Here is a 21922-nt window from a genome sequence, read left to right on the forward strand (position 1 = left end):
CCGAGATGAACTTTTACTCATTGCATAATTGTGTTCCTTACATATAGTTTATAGGGCATTCCTCAAGCCAAATACTTGTTTTGTTTTAATACCCTAATTTCCTATAAACTAAATAAGCCACACCCACAGCTTCTCCAGAGTGCCTTGGCGCTTGCAAGGGATTGTGGGATTTCAGTCTGGGCAGGTGAAAAAGGTGTTACTAGCTATAGATTTCAGAGGCAGAGTTTTCACAATCTGAGAGCTGCAGTGCAGATACAGATCAGTTGCCTGTGTAATGGAGGAGATAAGAGTACAGTTTTCACAGAATATGCAGATTAGCATGCCTAGATACAGATAAGCTTACCTGTGTGTGTAATTGTGTAATAGTGACAAGCAGAAAACATGTCTGCTCCCATTGTATCACAGGAAAAAATATGAATATACTGTTGAAGCGGTTTGAAGATAGATTTGCTGTGTAAACTATCTAAACGTTAGATAAGATATATAGACAAGTCACTTGTTATATTTAGTTTTTCATCTCGGATCCGCTTTAAATATGTGAATTCTATATTCTCTCTCTACGAACCAAGAAATGTGTCTCATGCATGTCTACTTTTTGTTTCTCCTTTATATCAGAATTACCGGCACGTTTCAGTGTGGAGTTGACCAGCATTGAGGCTACAGAAGGAGGAGCAGCGGTTTTGTCCTGCGAGCTGACCAAGCAGTCTGCGTCGGTGCAATGGAAGAAGGGTGAGACTCTACTAAGGCCCACGAATAAGTATGACATGAAACAGGAGGGATCTCGAGTAGAACTCTGGATAAATGATCTAGAATTGACCGATGAAGACCAGTACACTTGTGTGTGCGAAGACCAAAAGTCAACAGCATCACTAACAGTCAAAGGTAAATTTTTCCATTGAGTAGTAATTTGTTCAAACTGTCAAAGTAAAATTCGCTTAAGGAGTAAGCAATGTGAACACATGGGGCTTGATTCACAAAGTGGTGCTAACTGTTAGCACGGCTGTAAAACGCCCCTTAGCATGCCTAAAAGAGCTTTTCGCGCGCTATTTCGCGCGCGAATCGCGTCACGCGCAAAGTTATGCGCACAAAACTTTACGCGCGTAAAGTTTTGCGCGAATAACTGCGCGAGGCTTATTAAAGCTTTGTGCGTGCTAACTACTTAGCACCCTAGTTAGCAAGTCCAAAGTCTTTAGGCGTGCTAACTAGGTTAGCACCGCTTTGTGAATCGGGCCCATAGTTGTTTTATGTTTAACATAACATAAAGGAAAATGAAACTGCAAAATGAAAAAATACTCTAACTGATAAATAGTTCAGGTATTTTTCTTAAGTAAAATTATCTCCTGGGAGAAAACTCTAATCTTTTTCTCTTTAGTTTTCTCCCTGGAATTTTTTTTTCATCTTATGTAAAATAATAATAATAATAATAATAATAATTTCAACACTTGAGATAGCCACAGAGATAGCTTTTCCTCTTTTTAAAAAAAAATATTTTTCAGTACTTAGCAATTGTAAAAGTACTAAAAAATACCTAAGACAATTTCAAACTAATTTTGAGTAATTACTTGCTTGGTGGGAGCTTTAAAAGTATTTTATTGACAAGGTTTAACATCTAAATATCTATAAATAGATTAAGTTCATTGATATGGCCCATAGTGTCTACGAGACTGATACAGAAAACATCTTTGCTGTTTTTTAGTGCCTATATTAACTATTTTCCACCCAGTTGCACAAGCCCACTGCCTGGGTGTCACCCTTGACTCAGCCCTCTCATTCACCCCCCACATCCAAACCATTGCCTGCAAACTCCATTTACGCAACATCTCCCCTTCCTGACCCGGACACTGCCAAACTCCTCGTCCATGCCCTCCCTTCTGGACTACTACAACACCCTGTCTTGCCTTCCTCAGAACCACATCACCCCTTACCATCTATCATGATTGAATGCAGCAGCCAGACTAATCTACTCCTCCCAACATAAACTTCTCCTCTATATACTGCTTACATTCACTTATCATCCTCATTGCTATTTTTGTGTAGTGCAATTTTACGTTTAGTTGACTATATAAATCTAGCAATATTTTGCAGATATCTACATTTTTCCTTTATTCATTGGTTAGAAATTTGACCTTCTTATGCTCAGTGAATCGGAAACTCCTTATTATAGCACCATACCAATATTTTGTATAAGCCAACAAATCCAATTTCTCAACCTCTTACGTAGAAAACTATTCCTTGCTAATAAAATTATACTGATTTTATTCCTTCATCCTCTTTATTATTCTTTAGCCCTGCCAGTTGTTTTTAAAGAGCCTTTGAAAGGTGTTGAAGTGACAGAAGGTGACACCGCAACTTTCTCTTGTGCACTCAATAAACCCAACCTCGCGGTGGAGTGGAAGAAAGGCCAGGAGGCACTGAACCATGGGGGACGGGTCAGCATCAGACAAGATGGTTCATCGGCTGAGCTCATCATCCATACCGTTACCGTAAAGGATGCCGGGCAGTACACCTGTGTGTGTGGCGACAAGACAACTGCGGCAGTTTTGACAGTAGAAGGTAAAGAACAAAAAAAAAAAAAACACTTAAAGAGGAACTCCAGTGAAAATAATGTAATAAAAAGGTGCTTCATTTTTACAATAATTATGTGTATATGATTTAATCAGTGTTTGCCCATTGAAAAATCTTTCCTCTCCCTGATTTACATGATATTTATCACATGGTGATATGTTTACTGCTGGCAGGTGATGTCACTGGAAGTAGCTGCTGCTTGCTTTTTTGGCAGTTGGAAACAGCTTTAAACAGCTATTTCCCACAATGCAACGAGATTCACAGAAAGGAAGCTGTCAGAACCATGGTCCTGACATCACACTGTGGGAGGGGTTTCACCACAATATCAGCCATACAGAGCCCCTCGATGATCAGTTTGTGAAAAGGAAAAGATTTCTCATGGGAAAGGGGGTATCAGCTACTGATGAAGTTCAATTCCTGGTCACGGTTTCTCTTTACGTTTATTTTTGCTACATATTTGCTTTAAGATGTACCTAGATAAATTGCATCAAAGGATGTCTACTTATTTGGGCTTCTTCTAGCCCCTTGTAGTCTGTTAGCTCTCTCTCCATCCACTAGGTCCCCTCAGTATTGTCACAAGTCACTATACTGCGCATGCATAGTGTTGGCTGCTCCCATTGCGCTCCCATTGCAGGAAGCATTCTGCACATGCGCAGTTCTTTAACTCTGTAACTGTGCTTGTGCATAATGCCCCTGACCATGTGAGTGCGATTGGGTGGTGCACACCCCCTAGACCACGCATACACAGTGACTAGCAACCCAGCTGGATTGCAGGATGCACAGTGGTGTAACGGAGGGGACTGGATGGACTCCAAGGGAACAGATGGACTAAAGGGGGCTGGAGGAAGCGGCTGGATAGTGTAATGGTTAAAGGGACACTTAAGTCAAACAAAAAAAATGAGTTTTACTCACCTGGAGCTTCCAATAGCCCTCTGCAGCTGTCCGGTGCCCTCGCCGTCTCCCTCCGATCCTCCTGGCCCCGACGGCAGCCACTTCCTTTTTCGGTGACAGGAGCTGACAGGCTGGGGACGCGAGTGATTGTTCGCATTCCTGGCCACAATAGCGCCATCTAAGCTGCTATAGCATATATCATATACCATATAGCAGCATAGAGGGTGCTAATGTGTCTGGGAACACGAAGAATCACTCGTGTCCCCAGCCTGTCAGCTCCTGTCACCGAAACAGGAAGTAGTTGCCGGTGGGGCCAGGAGGATCGGAGAGAGGCGGCGAGGGCACCGGACAGCTGCAGGGGGCTACTGGAAGCCCTAGGTGAGTAAAACTCATTTTTTTTTTGTTTGACTTAAGTGTCCCTTTAAGGGCTCTGTCTCTGACACAGGAGACCTGGGTTCAAATCTCGGCTCTGCCTGTTCAGTAAGCCAGCACCTATTCAGTAGGAGACCTTGGGCAAGTCTCCCTAACACTGCTACTGCCTATAGAGCGCACCCTAGTGGTTGCAGCTCTGGCGCTTTGAGTCCGCCAGGAGAAAAGCGCAATATAAATGTTCTGTGTTTGTTTGTTGTTTGTTTGTATAAGTAAAAATCCTTTTATGTAATTCATCTCATGTTTAATTTAAAGAGGAACTGTAACCAAGGATTTAACTGTATCTCAATCAGAAGCTGACACCCCCTTTCCAATGAGAAATCTTTACCTTTTTGTCAAATAGATCATCAGGGGGCTCTGTATGGCTGATATTGTGGTGAAACCCCTCCCACAGTGTGATGTCAGGACCTAGGTCTTGCCTTGTTGCATTGTGGGATATAACAGCTGTTTCCACATGCCAAACAACCAGTATCTCCCTCTATGCATATGTATATCTATAAAAAAAAAACATTTAGCCTATCGCATTGGCACGGGGTGTGGTTATAAATAATGGCAGTTGGTGATGTCTGCTTTTTGTCACGTCTTCCAGTAGTAAAGACGATTTTGTGCAGGCTGACTGTGAACCAAAGACTTTTTGATAAAGTTCGGCTGTAAGGCAGAACAAAATGATTATTTTATTACTTTTGGATACTTTTAGCCATTCCGGTGCTGTTTGAAGAGGAAATGAAGGCGGCTGATGTTGCGGAGGGAGAAAAGGCCACGGTTTCCTGTAAGCTGAACAAGCCGGACGTCCCTGTCGAGTGGCTGAAAGGAGACAGAGTTTTGAGTTCTGGTGAGAAGTACACCATGCAGCAGAGAGGGGCAATTGTAGAGATGACCATCATGGACGTTGGAGAAGAAGACACTGGAGAATACACCTGTGTCTGTGGAGATGTACGTACAACAGGGCATCTGCAAGTCCAAGGTAAATATTACATCAAGTCCAAGGTAAATATTACATGAAGTCCAAGGTAGAACAGAATTCCTAAACATAACACATGAGCACTGTCCTATCATCATTATACAATAACACAATTTTGTTACTGTTCTTCAGACTTAATTTACACCCTTCCGAAAGTGGCCCTTTGGTGATTCCATGACTATGGTTCCACTCAAAGGTAAAAGTAGCTGGACATGAATTTTCATCAAGACAATATATTTAGTGAAAACTACCACTACCACAGTGAACGATCTTTCCTGATAGATCTGCTTGGTTAATTATCGCTCATGTGAGACCGTGTGTACAAATATCGTTAAACAATGAACAACAGATGACACACTTCCACAAGCACAGCTTCTCTTCATGAAAGTCTGAACAGGCTGTAGGCTGTAGAATGTTGCGAAAGTGTTTTAAAGAGCTAGCAAAGAGTTTTGTGGCTGTAATTCTTTATTAGTGAGGATTATAATTCGACAAGGGTCCGACAAGAGAGAAACTGTCACTTGCATGCCTGAAGGTTAACTCTTTAAGGCAGAAAGACAAAAAAAAGAAATACAGTCTAGTTATGAATATGTTATGCACTGTACATACACATGTTTATGTCATCATGTCGCATAACACCTCAGGTACACTTTAATTCAAAAAGATTGCTTTCAAATTGTTATCATTTTTTGTCTTTGAGGTTGGAAAGTAAATAGCCCATTGTGAAGTGACTGTGAAGGAATTAGAAATATAAGCACACCTGAAATTGTTTTTTTTTTTTATTTAAAGTGGGCTTGTGATCCCCTTTAAAATAAAAGCAGGTGAGCAATTTTGTTCAACCAAAATAAACAACCCCTACCTATCTTTCTTGTCAGGGGGCGGGTCTGTGTCCTACTCTGCTTCTGGCTGGTGCCTGCCTGAGGTGCGGACACGTGTACAATGTTAGGAAACAAAGCAAGCGCTCACCAATATGGGCCGCATCTGAATGACTCACCACCTCATATGCACCGCTATTTAAGCGGTGCATATGAGGTGGTGAGTCATTCAGATGCGGCCCATATTGGTGAGCGCTTGCTTTGTTTCCTGCTGTCTGTATTGAATGTAAGTTACACATTTTAGCATAGCAGCTGCCAGGGTAAAGACATTTGCTTTTAACTTAGGTCAGTTTAGTGTTAGGACATCTGCTCTGGAGATTTACCTCAACGTTGGTGCAGATGTCCAGTATATCTATATTTTTGCATGCAAAACTATGATGGAAGCTAAAATTTCTCCATAGACCAGTATTGCATTGTTTGGATGCGGGCGTACATTTTAGTCCAGAGGGGCGGTGTGCGCCACAGCGATTAACCATTCAATTGTACAGTATTGGGTCAGGGATGCGCAGCCTTTTACCTATACGTGTACAATGTTGTCCAATCAAGGGTGGGGGAACAAGTTACGGAAGAGGGGGCGGTTATCACGTTTTTGACGGTGGGAAGAGCTCAGAGACACACATGCGTCGTATATACGTTGTAATCTGCGTAACTCAGTTCATAATAATAATAATAATATATCAGAAATCACAGCATCTGTGCAATATGTTTGTGTCATTCATTAACAAACCCACATCTTTCTTCATTAATAGATAAAGTAATGCTAATGTGCACATATGTCACAGTGTAAATAAATATGTTGTCACACGAAGGCAGCTGTGTTTATCATGGCAGGTTTCATTTAGCGGATATAGTGATCACACTCCTACGTATCCATCCTGTTCCCTGGAGAAATAAATCTATCTGTATGTAAAAATGCAAACAAATACATCAGTAAATTAAATCGCAAATAAACAAAAGATTATATATGTCTCAATATTGAGTTTTCTATGTCAGTTCCTGTGGTCTTATATAAGGTCAAAAAGCATGCATTACCATTTTTTTGTTTCAATAGTTTTTATTTGGTATTCAAATACAATGTGAGTAACCAGAAGAAAATTGTACAATGTTCTATAGAATATCATACATAATATGATCAACAAGCAATACCACTAATAGATCTACAGGCCTTATAGGTGCAACGCAAAGACGTTTTGGGTAGAGACATAGAATTATAATGCAGTTAATACTTAATAGTAGAACTTCCATGGGACATACCAAGGTATAGGGTGTTGCAAGTTTCTATAGGAGTTGCCTATAATTTAAGACCATATTTTAAATAATGTTAGCAGCAGTTCTCCCTAGCTGCAATATGGTAAGGGCCCGTTTCCACTATAGCGTTGCGGAATCGCCGGCGAATCACCGCAGGAAAATCGAATGCGGGTGCGATTCCGCATGCGTTTTTTGCCACGATTTCGCATGCGATTTCGCATAGGTAAGGGTGATGCAATTTTAACCATGTCACTGCCTGTGTGAATTAACATGGGTACCTATGCGAAAGCGCATGCGAAATCGCGGCAAAAAACGCATGGGGAAAACGCATGCGATTTCCCTATTAAATACATTGCGTGCGATTCGCCTGCATTCCACACGCAGGCGAATTCTGAGGGCCCTACCCTGCAGATTTTTTCTGCACAGAAAAACGTGCAGGAAAACGCACAAGTGGAAACAGTCCCATCCACTTGCACTGGCTGTGCGAATTCGCATGCGGGCACCGCATGCAAATTCGTGATAGTGGAAACGGGCCCTAAAAGAAGACACCCCACGGGCTTCAAACTTGTGTTTGTTTTATTGAGCACTTGCAACACACTACATGTTATGAGTCTGCTGACCCTTCTTCAGGTGTACCACCACCCACTCATACCATCCCTTATATGGACAACCTCCAGCAGGAAGTCCACACCCAATGTGCAATTAACATATTCATGAATGAATTAACCACTTCAGGATCACAGTTTTTTTCCCCTTAAAGAGGAACTGTCAGCCATACTATCTCAGGAAAAAAAAACAAATATATAAGTAGATAAATACTTGCTCTACTTACATAACACATGTATTGTACTGTCCACGTTATGATTCCTGTGAATTTTATAAAGGAAAAGTAGAGAATCCTATTCTAGACCGTTTCCATATTTACTGTGGCTATTTTGAAGCCAGTCGTGATGTAATATCCTCCTTAGTCTCCTCTGTCTGATTTGCCCGCCCTTCACTATAGAAAGTGCATTGTTTCAGCCTGAGAAATTTTGGCCAATCAGAGAGGAACAGAGGTGTGGGAGGGGAAAACAGGAGGGAAAGAGGATTCAGCCAATCAGGCTGCAATAGATAAGTCTGAGGGGAAGTAGAGAAGCAAAAAAAGACAACCCAGCATGCCCTGCAACTTCTCTTTTGTGTACCAAATTTTCTGTGTACCAAATAAGAGTCATATAAACTGGGGAATAATAATTTATCAACAAGAAAAGTAATAGAGATTTTAACTTTTGGATTGCCTGATTAGTATCCTTATTACTTGTTTACCAGATAAAAATAAAGATTTTTGATTTTATGTTCGACAGTTACTCTTTAAAAATCAAAACAATTTTCACAATTCAGCACTCCTCCCATTCATTCACCAATGACTTTAGGCTTTATTTGGGTGGTACTTTATGCTAAGAATTATTGTATGTTTATGCATTGTAAAGGGAACAATAAGAAAAAAATGGGGAAAAAAATCATAATTTCTCAGATTTCAGCCATTATAGTTTTAAAATAAAATGTGCTTCGATCCATAAAATCCACACTTTGTATTTGCCCATTTGTCCCGGTTATTACAACGTTTACATTGTGTCCCTAGTCTAATGCATGGCGATAATATTTTATCTGGAAATAAAGGTGTATTTTTTCCATTTAGTGAATTTTAATACTATATCACTTATTACAAGACTTTGCCAAATTAACAGTAACATACCCTCATGACATAGTTATTAAAAAAGTCCGTAAGGGAACTAAAGGTAACTATTTACGTAATTTTTTTTAAATCATGTAATTTTTTTTATTGTTTTTAATTCAAGTCCATGCAAATTAAATTCAATTTAAGTCCTAGAAAAAAATTCTTATACAAGGAACTACTGAAACTGTCTACCCTGCAATAAACAGAGGGTCTTCCTACCTTCCCCGTACCGTACAGACAAACATTATTCTTTAATAAATCAAATAAAGCATTTATAACTTACATTTTTTACATTTTAAGGCCCCTCAGGCCCACACAATCCATCTTCTTTATCCACTCCACCTCTTTGCGAAGCAACAATTTTTCCCTATCTCCTCGTCTCAGAAAACATGGTGTCCAACACGATCTGTCTTTAAAGAGAACACGAGGTGGGCTCATCACATGAAAAAATCAGGTAGCCGCTCTGGCCCACTTTCACTTTTATGACCTCTGGGTCACGACGCTGGAAGGGGAGAGCTCTATCTCTCACAGCAGTGGGGGAGTGGCAGGGGTCATGGCCAGGGAGAGAGAGCTGCCTAGTGACAGCTGTGGAAAACCTGCAGCAACACCCCTAGTGGGTGTTTTGAGCAGGGAATCCCTCTCCCCCTTGTTTACCTCTGAAATAGCGACACATAATGTCACTAATGTCGGGTAGGCCAAAGTGGAGTGGTGGGGGGGCAGAAAGCAGCGGTGGGGAGACACAGAGGCATGTCATGAGGCAGAGCACATGCCTCTGTGTCCTATTTGCCCCCACCCCCACGAACCGCCTTGGGTTCTCTTTAACTGGGCCTCACAAAAATGTCTCTCTACATTCTGCCTTTATGGACAATCTGCAATGGATCGGTTTTGTTCCTGAATGCAGTCTTTCACATTGCAAGTGGTCATTCCCACATAAAAAAGTCCACATGGACAACACACAACAAAATCACTGTTGCAATTGTAAGAACCTCTAATCAGATTTTTTTTCTCCAGTATGTGGGTGGGAAAAGACATCGCTGTGAATAATATCGAAACAACAATTGCATGCATAACAAGGGAGGTACCTTTTTTGCAACCGACGAATGAGCATGTTCGATCAGGATCCCTTTTTGCACACGAAGTTAGCAATCGTCTTGCCTCTCCGATAAGGAAAGTCCTTAAAGTGATGTAAAGAGGGAGGCGGGGTATAGCCAGCACTGCGATTCAAATATTTGTTTATTGAGACAAAAAGATAGTGAGGCACTTACAGTTAAGTCAGTTGGTTCAGGTGGGATGCGATGCGGGTGTGGTGGGCGCCAGGTCTAGATCCCGCTGCGGACGTCCGTTTCGCGCGTCTAGCGCTTGTTCACCGCAGTGGGGGAAAGATGGGAGCGGGCCGTCTCGGCGTGAGCTTCATACTCGCGTCACGGCGGCACTTCCGCCTACGTCAACCAGCCACGCCCCCAGTTTCCATGGCAGCCAACGACGCCCGCCCGCCTCGTATAGAGGACGGAGAGTGTCCTTGTAACTAGGCAATATGCGACGCACCAGCCGGAGCTTAAAGTGAACCTCCGGACTAAAAATCTACTCAGCAGAACTGAAAAGGCTTGGTGTTTCTTTATCAGTTTCACAGCATCAGAACTTTGTTTTTCTTACCAAAGCATCATTTTTTGCTGTATTTTTATCTAAGCTCCACCCATCAAAGAAAAAAAGCCCGGGCTTTTTTCCCTGATGCTGTGCAGAGCATCATGGGATTTCCTATGTTGTTATGCACGTTGCTTAGCAACTGGGAGGGGTGATCAGGACACAGGACAATTGGAACTGTGTATCATACTCCCTGTCACCTCATTGCAACCAAAAAGATGGTTGCCATCATGAAATCAAACATTTGCCTGTTCTTTTAAAACAGGGTGGGTAAGAGATTATATTACCTATCTTTTTTAAATAACATAAGTAATGTAACTTAATGAAAGTATGTTTGTTTAGGCTGAAGTTCCTCTTTAAACAATGTCTCACATTCTGAATCTTTTTGCAAGACAGACCAGGATTTTTGCACAATACTTTTAATTTTATTAGATAACAGTCCACAATGTAAAACAACTCTTGTTATTTTTTACTCTATTTCTAGGCCTCAATAAATCTTCCCTCTCTAAGCCTGTGACCTCCTCACTAATATTGCTTAGACTAGCCTGGTTATAACATTTCTCCACAGCTGCTTGGGAGTTGCCCTGGTAAGGCACCAGGGATTACATCTTTGTCAACAGTGTAGCAATGAGTATAGGTATGCATTACATACTACTGTGACTAGTGGTGAGAGATATTTGTGTCCAGTATTGTGAGGTAACTGATAGAGGGTATCGGTTATCTTTATTATTGGGTCTCTATCCTAGTTTAAAAGATTGAACCTCAATTTCAAGAAGTTGATTCCCAATGCAAATAATGAAAAGTGAAAACCAACATTAACCACAACATAAGAGGGGGAGCGTTAAAGGGGGGTGGGGGGGAGGGGGGCGAGCTTAAAGAGGAACTCCAGTGAAAATAATGTAATAAAAAAGTGCTTCATTTGTACAATAATTATGTATAAATGATTTAGTCAGTGTTTGCTCATTGTAAAATCTTTCCTCTCCCTGATTTACATTCTGACATGTATTACATGGTGACATTGTTACTGTGGGCAGGTTATGTAGCTGTTTCTAGCTGTTCTGGTTGTTACAGACAGCTGTAAACAGCCATTTCCTGTCTGTGAACATTGTTACATTGTGACAGTTTGCCCAGAGTACCGCGGTATTCAGAGCTTCTTGTGGGAGGGGTTTCACCACAATATCAGTCATACAGCGCCCCCTGATGGTCTGTTTGTGAAATGCACTAGATTTCTCATGTAAAAGGGGGTATCAGCTACTGATTGGGATAAAGTTAAATTCTTGGTCGGAGTTTCTCTTTAAGGGATTGAAATAAGTGCTGAGTATACGGGGTTGATCATAGAATATTCTGAGGTAATAGGGTTGCTAATTACTTGGAGGTAGGGAGTAGGTGCTTTAGAATTGGGGAATGTTACTATCATATGTACTTACTTCTTAGTTTTTAACCTCCTTGCCGGTTATCCCGAGCTGAGCTTTAGAATTGGGGAATGTTACTATCATATGTACTTACTTCTTAGTTTTTAACCTCCTTGCCGGTTATCCCGAGCTGAGCTCGGGGTAACACGCGCAGGAGGATTGCTCTTTCGCAATTTTTTTTTACTACATGCAGCTAGCACTTTGCTAGCTGCGTGTGGTACGCGATTGCCGCTGCTACCCGCCGATTCGCCGCTACCGGCCGCACCCCCCCCCCAGACCCCTGCGCAGCCTGGCCAATCAGTGCCAGGCAGCGCTGAGGGGTGGATTAGGATTCCCTCTGACGTCCCGACGTCCATGACGTCGGTGACATCATCCCGCCCCGTCGCCATGGCGAGACCGGGGAAGACCAGCAGGAAATCCCGTTCTGAGCGGGATTTCCTGCTTACTCTGATCGCCGGAGGCGATCGTAGTGGCTGCGGGGATAGCGCTAGGCTAGCTACATGATTTTAAAAAAAATAAAAAAATGCTGCTCTGCCCCATTGCCACGAGAATTGGACCGGCAAGGGGGTTAATGAATAAAGTAATTTCTACCATTTTACTGTGTATTACTTAACCACTTCGCATCCAGACCTTGTTTTCCACTTATGGACCAGAGCAGTTTTGACAGTTTAGCTATATCCTTATTTAATCAGCAACAACTTTATCCCTACTTATGACACATAAATGAAATATATATTGTTTTTGTTTTGCTTTTTTCAAGACAAACTTGGCTTTATTGTACGGTATTTTTTCCCTCGAACAATTTTGTTTTCCGTGCAATTTAATGGGATGGGAAAAAATTAAAAAAATTGAAAAAACATATTTCTCAGTTTTACCAATTCCAGTTTAAAAATAAAAAGCGTTACTGTAGAAAAAAAACACAAATTTTGTTTGGCTATTCTTACCGTTTATCACAAAACTTAGCTTATGTTCCTGTCCCAGTTTATGGTGGAGATATTTGATTCTGAAATAATGCAACAGTCTGTATTTTTAACTATGAACTAAGAAAATAAAAGTATTTTTTATTTTAAAAATCCATCTCTTAGCTCAGGGAACTTCTATTCCCTTTCACCAGCTAGTGCTGCATCAGATAGTGCCAAAAGTGTGCACAGGAGCAAGCCCAATCCTGCACAGCACTGCTTTTGCTACAAGACATATATCTACGTCCTCGTGGCTTTGATGAAGTCACAGAGGACGTAAATATACTGTAGTGGTGGATAAAATGGTTAAACTATTATCATCACTTTATTTTACAAATGAAAACTTTTTAAACGTGCAACATTGATGCTAATTTTGCAAAGCGTCCTGATAATTGAGGCCAGCACTAACTGTTGTCTTGAGTAGAAAAGATGGGAAGAAATTTGTCACCTCAGCCATTCTGCTGTGCACTGTAATCTGAGATTAGAAGACAGGCCCTAAAACCTAGTGAATTGTTTTAAGCCCCACCAGCTGGCATAAAGAAATAAATAGATACAAATTATTGGTGATATTTTAAACTCACTATCTTTTTTTTTTTTTTTACTAAACAAAAGCAAAAAAAAACCAAATAAAACAAAAAAACCAAAAAATAAAATAAAATTCTGATTTGAAATATGAATGTTGTATACTGTCCTCAGCTTTGCCAGTAACCTTCAGTCGGCCACTGCAGAACGCTGAGGCCCAGGAGGAAGGAACCGTGACCCTGAGCTGTGAAGTCTCCAAACCTGGTGCCGCGGTGGAATGGAGAAGAGGTGGACTGGGGCTGCAGCCTGGTGCAAAATATGAGATGCGGCAGAAGGAGAGAGTCCGGGAACTGCTAATCCATAACCTGAAACTGGAGGACACAGCAGAATATAGCTGTGATTCTGGAGACCAGGAGACCAAGGCTTATCTAACCGTGAAAGGTAACATCCCATCAGGGCCATGCCGGCCACAAGGGGAGACTGCTTTGTTCAAACTGATGGAGATTAAGCAAGCATTACCTCTGCAATCTTTTCCCTTCTAATACAAGAAGCAACTAAAATCCTAGTGCCTGTCCTCATGGTATTGTATCTTCCTCTTGTGGGGTTTGCCAATGAACCAGCTGAGACCCCTCCCAGTCCATCCTAAACTCTGCTTCACAACTTATTTACCTCTCTTTGTTTCTCAAGTGTTGCTCCTCCCTATCAATAACCTCATCTTGGTATCTACCAAACAAAAGATAATGATCCAGCCTCTAACACCTACAGAGCTCTCTCCAATCTGGCTCCACCATGGATAACTGCACTAATTTCCAGTCAGCATCCTACACGTAACCTATGCTTTGCTAATGATCTTCTCCTCTAATCCACCCTAATCACCTCTTCCTCTCCTGGATATGAGATTTATCACATGCTTCTTCTCTCATCTAGATTTATCTCCTAGTTGGTTACTCAACCCTCTAAATCTTCAAACTCAGCCAAATAATCCTTCTTCCCAGGAAGTTTTACAATAGTAACCAGTTACTGACCGCGTTACCGGCTCCTCTTACTTTTTATGGTCCTCTAAACTGAAATGGGCAGGATTCTCTGTCTCTCTCTTACTGAATCTTAGCATTGCCATGTTTACCACCTGTCCTGTCTGTATGAACTTAGTACAAGGTGTGCTGTACAGATGTGTATTGTCTTGTTGTTGTGATTCCATTTAAGTTCTAATTATGTAAATATACAGACAAGAAAATCCATACCAAGGTGCATGCTGGGAGATTTACATCTGCAGCAGCCCTGCCTAGTCTCTGCCTCTTTGTAACTCTTTCTTTTCCAGGACATATCGGTATTGAATAAGTTGAATATCTAATATTAAGACATCACCCATGGTTCAAGAAAGGAGACTGTTGTATACAAATAGGGGGACACTAGTTTGAAAACTGTTTTTACCTAATTAGCAATCAAAATTAGATTAAAACAGGTCAAGTTCAAGTCTGCTTTAATTAAAGGGCACCAGCTCTATGGTTGATGTTTCTACTTTTTTTTTCTCTGACCTGGGAGTCATAGTCATAACCTAATTTTTTGCAGTCAGGGGCAGGACCTCTGGACTCTGAAGCAAAATTGAACAATATAAATGGAGCTTATCAGGATAAAGTAGATAAAATCAGGTTACTTTCAGTGAAAAGAATGCTATATTGATCCTGAGTTACACCAGGCAGAACGATATAGAGAATACTGCTAAGTCAGGTGGAAATCGTTCCCCTTTGACATTCCAGGTCTCCTTTTTGGTCCTTTAATGGGATTGACGGCTTCACTGACCAACAGGAATGCTCTGGATCCTACCCCTTGGTTCTATTCTGGTTCAGGGACCTAACTACAGGGGAGCACCCAGAGCTGTAAGGGGGCTCCAACCACTACTTCACGCCCGCTGATAAAGGGGTCCATCCTTCAGATCGGGTGTTTTTGGGGCTACACTTGTTATGAGTGTCATGATTTTGATGTCTGCACTTGTTTTATGACCCTTGTAAGCTGGTCCCCCAGGCTGTAAGGGGCACCAGGGGTAGGCAAGGTAAATGGTGTGAACTTTAGGGAACCCCATCAAAGTTTTGCAGTTATGCTCCTGCTCTGTTTAATTGCATCTGGTCCAGTCTCTGGAAAAATTCAAACTTTAGAAATGTAGTTTTCACTGCCGGTAACTTCTGATTCTGTATTGTACTCTTGGGACCAAATTATAAAACCCAGAGAATGCAGCTATGGGGTTTTTCTTTCTTGTAACAGGCAGAGCAGACTTTTTCTCAGGGATCCATTCACTGTATGGATTTCATGTGCCCTTAAATTAAGATATTTTGGAGCTGTCATACGATCTTACACTATTATTGATAACCTAGTGGGTGAGTAAAAAGAGGCCATTTGGGGTTTAAATGTCTTTACACCTGTAGTATTCTCTGTTTCTGTGCGCCATTCAGCATTGAACTGCTGCGTTTCGCTTTTCCTTATTGTCAGCCATCTTTTCTTGTAGCCCTTCCCATTGCGTTCAGTAAACCGTTGAAGAATACGGTGGCAGAGGATGGAGTCACAGTGACGCTTCGCTGTGAGACTTCCAAGCCCAACGTCCCTGTAGAATGGAGGAAGGGATCCATTGCCCTCTGCCCTTGTGCCAAGTATGAGATGAGACAAGATGGAGTCACAGTGGAGTTGGTAATCTTCGATGTGGAAGGAGAAGATGCTGGAGATTACACTTGTGATACAGGAGACAACCAGACCACCGCCAATCTCAAAGTTAACGGTGGGTGAAAATTGATAAGTCATATTAACTGCACACACATTTTATTAAAAGTAAGTCAACTGGTTTCTAAAACCTATAGATCCGAGGCCATGGTTATTGGTATCATTGCTTCTGTTCTACTGGCCATCCCGGAGGGCAGGGTAACTTCGACATGATTTAAGGAGAATGAAACAATCCCACTGTATTGGCGTGTCCTCCTTAGTCCCCTCCTCTGCTTCAAAATTTTCTCCCTCATTCTTGAGAACTGTAGCGGCAAACAGCTATCCTTGCAAGACTATTCTGTAAACACACTCTGAGGAGATCCTAGATAAAGCCAGAGGTGGTTTATCTGACCTGCTCCATGAAGGAAAGCAACATTATGACTCTCACAGCACATGACAAGTATTTCTCAGCTCTGGATGCATGCCTGGCTTAAAAAGGCAAACATAAATAATCCTATGCATGGCTTTGCCCGCTATCTCAATTTGATACATCATGGATCTTGCTTCTTTGGACACGTGGACCTAATCTGAAATTACCTTTATTAAAGTAAGTCAATATGGCACTCTAGTGTTTTAAGGACAGGACTTTTGGTTTCCCTTTTGGTTCACAACAGATACTCTTAATTGTCTTAATTGCTTTGTGTCTCCATAACTCAAATGAGCTCCCATACTGCTGCTTCTCCAAGCCTCACCACATACAGAATGATACAAAGCTTGCACTGAATAGGGAAAAATACTGTATGTGGGTTGGCTTCATGATGCTGTGCAAGTAAAAGTGATAGCTGTGCAATATACAGTGGCTCTGAATGCATGCCTGGCTCGATACAAAAATAAAGGCTTTGCATGGCTCCGCCTACTATCTCAAAGTGATGCATTATGGATCTTGCTTTTTAGACACATGGAAATAACAGAGAAGACCCGTCCTGTACTGTGTAAGAATCAAAGACCTTATCCCACCCAATGACCTCCCTTAACGAATTCATGCATTGGTATCCATCTGCCTAGATTCCTGCTCTCCCTATTCAAAGAGTCACCAGAAAAAGTCCTACACTTCCTACAGTTAGTTCGGAATGCCACAGCTTGACTCTTGGCAAGTTTTCCTCACTGCTCACAATTCACCTCAATTCTGCAAACTCTCCACTGGTTTGCCAGTAAGCTGGAAGATCCACTGCTGACCTTCAAAGCCCTGAATTGTGTACGAGATATCTGAAGAAACGACAAGAAATCATCACCACTTTGTGCACTCTCTGCTCTGCAAACAAATGTAACGTAATGGTTCCCAGGATAATCTTAAAAACCTATGGTGCTTGGGGCTTCTCACACACAGCCCTGACTCCATAGAATTTATTCTCGCAGTCAGTACAGGGATCCATCTCTAAGGTCCACTAACACAGTTGTGTCCGCTTTTCAGTTACACGTTAATGTTACAGATGCTGCAAAATGGACAGAAGCGGACTCAACTGCATAAGTGGGATCAGACCATAAAGATTTTTTTTTAAAATGTGTATTCCTGAGCCTGTGAGAATGAACATTTTTTATGTGCAGTGCTTTGAGTCCCTGGGGAAGAAAGCACCATACAATCATTATTAGTTTGTAATAATAGCAGACTGTTGAGTATTAGGGTGGCTACATTAAACATAGTACTACCCCAGTAATGTGATTGGAGTTACTCTTTAAAGTGTAACATATATATTTAATAGACCAGTGTACGGAGAGTTGGAAGATTTCATCCTCTCTCTGGTGTCTCCTGGGGTGAAATCTCACTGCCATAACAGTTATGGATGAAGACTTCCACCATGGTGACTGTCTGAGTTTCGAATGACCCCATCCATCATGGTGACATCTTGGAGTTTTGGAAAACTCCATCCACCAGGAGTTTTTGAGTTTTTGTCACATTTTGGAGTTTTGGGGGACCCCATCTACCATGGTGGTTTAACATCTACCAAAACCATAAAGCATTTCCGTTGGACTGAAAGTACTATTACTAATTTATTTATGTAAATGCTTGTCTATTTATGCTTATTACTGCTTTGTTCTCTCGTCACGCTTTAGTTCTCCAGTTTGTGAAGGATCTTCAGAACGAGGAAGCTGAAGAAGGCTTAACAGCTTGCCTCCGTTGTGAGGTTTCCTCCAGAATGGCCAACGTGGAGTGGAGAAAGTGGGGTGAGAAACTACAGGCCAACCACAAGTATGAGATGAAACAAGATGGCGCCGTACGGGAGCTCCTTATTCACGATCTAGAGCCAGAGGATGCTGGGGAATACGAATGCGTTGCTCGAAGCAAGAGAACCTCTGCCACGCTAATTGTGAAAGGTACGTTTTGTCATTGATTTTAATTCCATTCACTCAATTAAAACAAAGATAAGCCACGTGGCGGCTGATTCCCATAACTTTTCTGTTGAATTATCTCACCTTACTTATTAACTCACAATTTAGCTCTCCTTAAAGAGACTCTGTAACAAAATTTTCAGCCTTGATTATTATATCCTATAAGTTCCTATACCTGTTCTAATGTGCTCTGTCTTACTGCAGCCTTTCCTATTTTCACAGTGACTGTGTTATTTCTGTTATATGATCTAATCTTCTCTCCTCTGTCGGGCCTGTCAGGCTCAGGCACTCAGGCTGGAATGTGCTGGTCTGCTTGTGATAGGATAGAAGCTATACACACACCCTCTCCAGGCCCCCTCCAAGCTCTGTATGTCTCACACACTGAGCTACTCTCAGCCTATCACATGCTGTTAGCAGCCATGTCTTTTGTTTGTAAACACTGCCTAAAACTGGTAATTACAAGCCAGGATTGCAGCAGGGAGTGGCAGAAACAGCACAGAGGGGCCCAGGAGAACATAATGAATAGAATGGTATGCTTTTTATTGTAAGAATTTTAGAGTACAGATTCTCTTTAAATAGGGATGCTCGTTCGCATTCCACGGAATAGTAATTTCCACATTTCAGATCAGAAATCAGCATGCGAAAATACCCCATTTTTGAAATTCTGTATTTTTAGCCCAATGACAGAACTCCTAAGCATTGCAACAATCAGAGAATGAAAAAAAAGACTCATCAGAAATCGGAATGCTGCACAATCAGTAATCCATGTTGGCAGAAAACGGAATTCCCACGGAATCGTAAATCAACATTTCTACCATCTCTATTCTTAAATGACTTAAAGGACAACTGTAGTGAGAGGTATATGGAGGCTGCCATATTTATTTCCTGTTAAACAATACCAGTTGCCTGGCAGCCTGCCTGGCAGCCCTGCTGGTCTATTTGGCTGCAGGAGTGTCTGAATCACACCAGAAATATGCAGCTAATCTTGACTGATCTGACAATAGTGTCAGAAATAGAGTTGGGCCGAACGGTTCGCCTGCGAACGGTTCCATGCGAACTTCCGTGGTTCGCGTTCGCGTCCCGCAGGCGAACCTTTGCGGAAGTTCGGTTCGCCCCATAATGCACCATGGAGGGTCAACTTTGACCCTCTACATCACAGTCAGCAGGCACAGTGTAGCCAATTAGGCTACACTAGCCCCTGGAGCCACTCCCCCCTACTAAAAGGCAGGCAGCGGCGACCATTACGGTCACTCGTGTGCCTGCATTAGTGAGAGTAGGGCGAGCTGCTGCACACTCTCTCTCATAGGGAAAGATTAGTTAGGCTTAGCTTGTCCCTGGCTGCATACCTGTTCTGTGAACCCACCACTGCATACCTGTTCTGTGAACCCACCACTGCATACCTGTTCTGTGAACCCACCACTGCATACCTGTACTGTGAACCCACCACTGCATACCTGTTCTGTGAACCCACCACTGCATACCTGTTCTGTGAACCCACCACTGCATACCTGTTCTGTGAACCCACCACTGCATACCTGTACTGTGAACCCACCACTGCATACCTGTTCTGTGAACCCACCACTGCATACCTGTACTGTGAACCCACCAATGCATACCTGTTCTGTGAACCCACCACTGCATACCTGTTCTGTGAACCCACCGCTGCATACCTGTTCTGTGAACCCACCACTGCATTCCTGTACTGTGAACCCACCACTGCATACCAGTTCTGTGAACCCACCACTGCATACCTGTACTGTGAACCCACCACTGCATACCTGTTCAGAGAACCTGCCACTGCATTCCTGTACTGTTCAGTGAACCCGCTACTGCATACCTGTTCTGTTCAGTGAACCCGCCACTGCATACCTGTTCTGTTCAGTGAACCCGCCACTGTATACCTGTTCTGTTCAGGGAACCTGCCACTGCATACCTGTTCTGTTCAGTGAACCCGCCACTGTATACCTGTTCTGTTCAGTGAACCCGCCACTGCATACCTGTTCTGTTCAGTGAACCCGCCACTGCATACCTGTTCTGTTCAGTGAACCCGCCACTGCATACCTGTTCTGTTCAGTGAACCCGCCACTGCATACCTGTTCTGTTCAGTGAACCCGCCACTGCATACCTGTTCTGTTCAGTAAACCCGCCACTGCATACCTGTTCTGTTCAGTGAACAGTTTGGTGTGTCAGTGTGAAGCAGTACCTTAATTACACTACCTGATTGATGTATACACATGCAACATGTTTTAAAGCACTTTAGGCCTGTCATTTAGCATTCAATATGATTTCTGCCCTTAAAACGCTGCTTTGCGTCAAATCCAGATTTTTCCCGGGGACTTTTGGCGTGTATCCCACTCCGCCATGCCCCCCTCCAGGTGTTAGACCCCTTGAAACATCTTTTCCATCACTTTTGTGGCCAGCATAATTTTTTTTCTTTCAAAGTTCGCATTCCCATTGAAGTCTATTGCGGTTCGCGAACTTTAACGCGAACCCGGTTCGCGAACCTAAAATCGGAGGTTCGGCCCAACTCTAGTCAGAAACACCTCATCTGCTGCATGCTTGTTCAGGGGCTATGGCTAAAAGTATTAGAGGCAGAGGATCAGCAGGATAGCCAGGCAACTGGTATTGCTTAAAAGGAAATAAATATGTCAGCCTCCAAATACCTCTCATTACAGTTGTCCTTTTTATACCATGATTTATCTCTCCTTATCTCTTTATCACATGAATTATCTCTTCAAGTGTGTTCATATGTTAGCTCTCCTTAAGGTGGTCATACATCAGGCGACTTGGCAGCCATTCGACCATCCAATTCGATTATATAATATAATGGAATTGGATGAAAATCTGTTCCGCTAAGTGCGTGCCCAACCGACAATGCAACCAATTTTGGGACGAAAATTGGTCGCATTGTCGATCGCGCATGCTGCAAGATGTTGGGCCGACTTGCTAGATCGGGTGCGCAGCAGGAACTGTGTGCAATTTCGCGATGAAACCCCCGTTGCTGTCCCCCTTAATGTGAAATGTCCCCCTGGTGCCCAGTGCAAGTATACATTACCTGTCCGCGGCCTGCACTTGTCCCTCCGCTGGCTCCGGGCACATTCCCTTTCTCCATACACGCACGCCTCACGTGGTTTCCTAGTAAGGAAGCATATGTGACGTCACTTCCAGGATTCCTCCTCTGCATACACATGCGCCCCACGTGGTTTCCTACTAAAGGCGCATGTGTGACGTCACACCTTACTAGGAAACCACGTTGGTCGCATGTGTATGCAGAGGAGGAATCTCAGAAGCCAGCGGGGGACAAGCGCAGGCCGCGGACAGGTAATGTATACTTTACACTGGTCACGGGGGACATTTACATTAGGGAGGCACAGCAAAGGCCGATTCCTTATTAAAGCGGAACTGTAGAAAGAAAATAAACACATTGTTTCACTTACCTGGGGCTTCTCCAAGCCTCCAGCAGCTGTCCTGTCCCGCGCCGCTCCTGCCCTAGCCTCCGTTCCCCCGCCGCCGCTTGGTCCCGTGCTTTGACTTGTAAGTCGATGCCAGCGCAGCCCTGCCAAGCGTATCCTTTCTTCACGCTCCACTCTGCAATGGTGGAGAACGTGAAGAAAGGATACGCGTGGCCAGAG

General features: G+C 42.7%; 1 protein-coding gene across 16 annotated transcripts in view; it reads left to right on the forward strand.

The window, feature by feature from the left end:
* OBSCN (obscurin, cytoskeletal calmodulin and titin-interacting RhoGEF) overlaps positions 1-21922 on the forward strand; it is a 511999-nt gene that overhangs the window by 210918 nt on the left and 279159 nt on the right. For 12 of the 16 annotated variants that reach the window (XM_068235137.1, XM_068235143.1, XM_068235140.1 and 9 more), the window contains 6 exons: positions 616-882; positions 2287-2553; positions 4583-4849; positions 13389-13655; positions 15715-15981; positions 18015-18275. In XM_068235137.1, the coding sequence (XP_068091238.1) occupies positions 616-882; positions 2287-2553; positions 4583-4849; positions 13389-13655; positions 15715-15981; positions 18015-18275 (1596 nt within the window). The remainder of the gene's footprint in view (positions 1-615; positions 883-2286; positions 2554-4582; positions 4850-13388; positions 13656-15714; positions 15982-18014; positions 18276-21922) is intronic. The other 4 variants (XM_068235148.1, XM_068235150.1, XM_068235151.1 and 1 more) reach the window with 2 other exon arrangements.

Source organism: Hyperolius riggenbachi, chromosome 5 (assembly GCF_040937935.1).
Source record: "Hyperolius riggenbachi isolate aHypRig1 chromosome 5, aHypRig1.pri, whole genome shotgun sequence".
NCBI lineage: Eukaryota > Metazoa > Chordata > Amphibia > Anura > Hyperoliidae > Hyperolius > Hyperolius riggenbachi.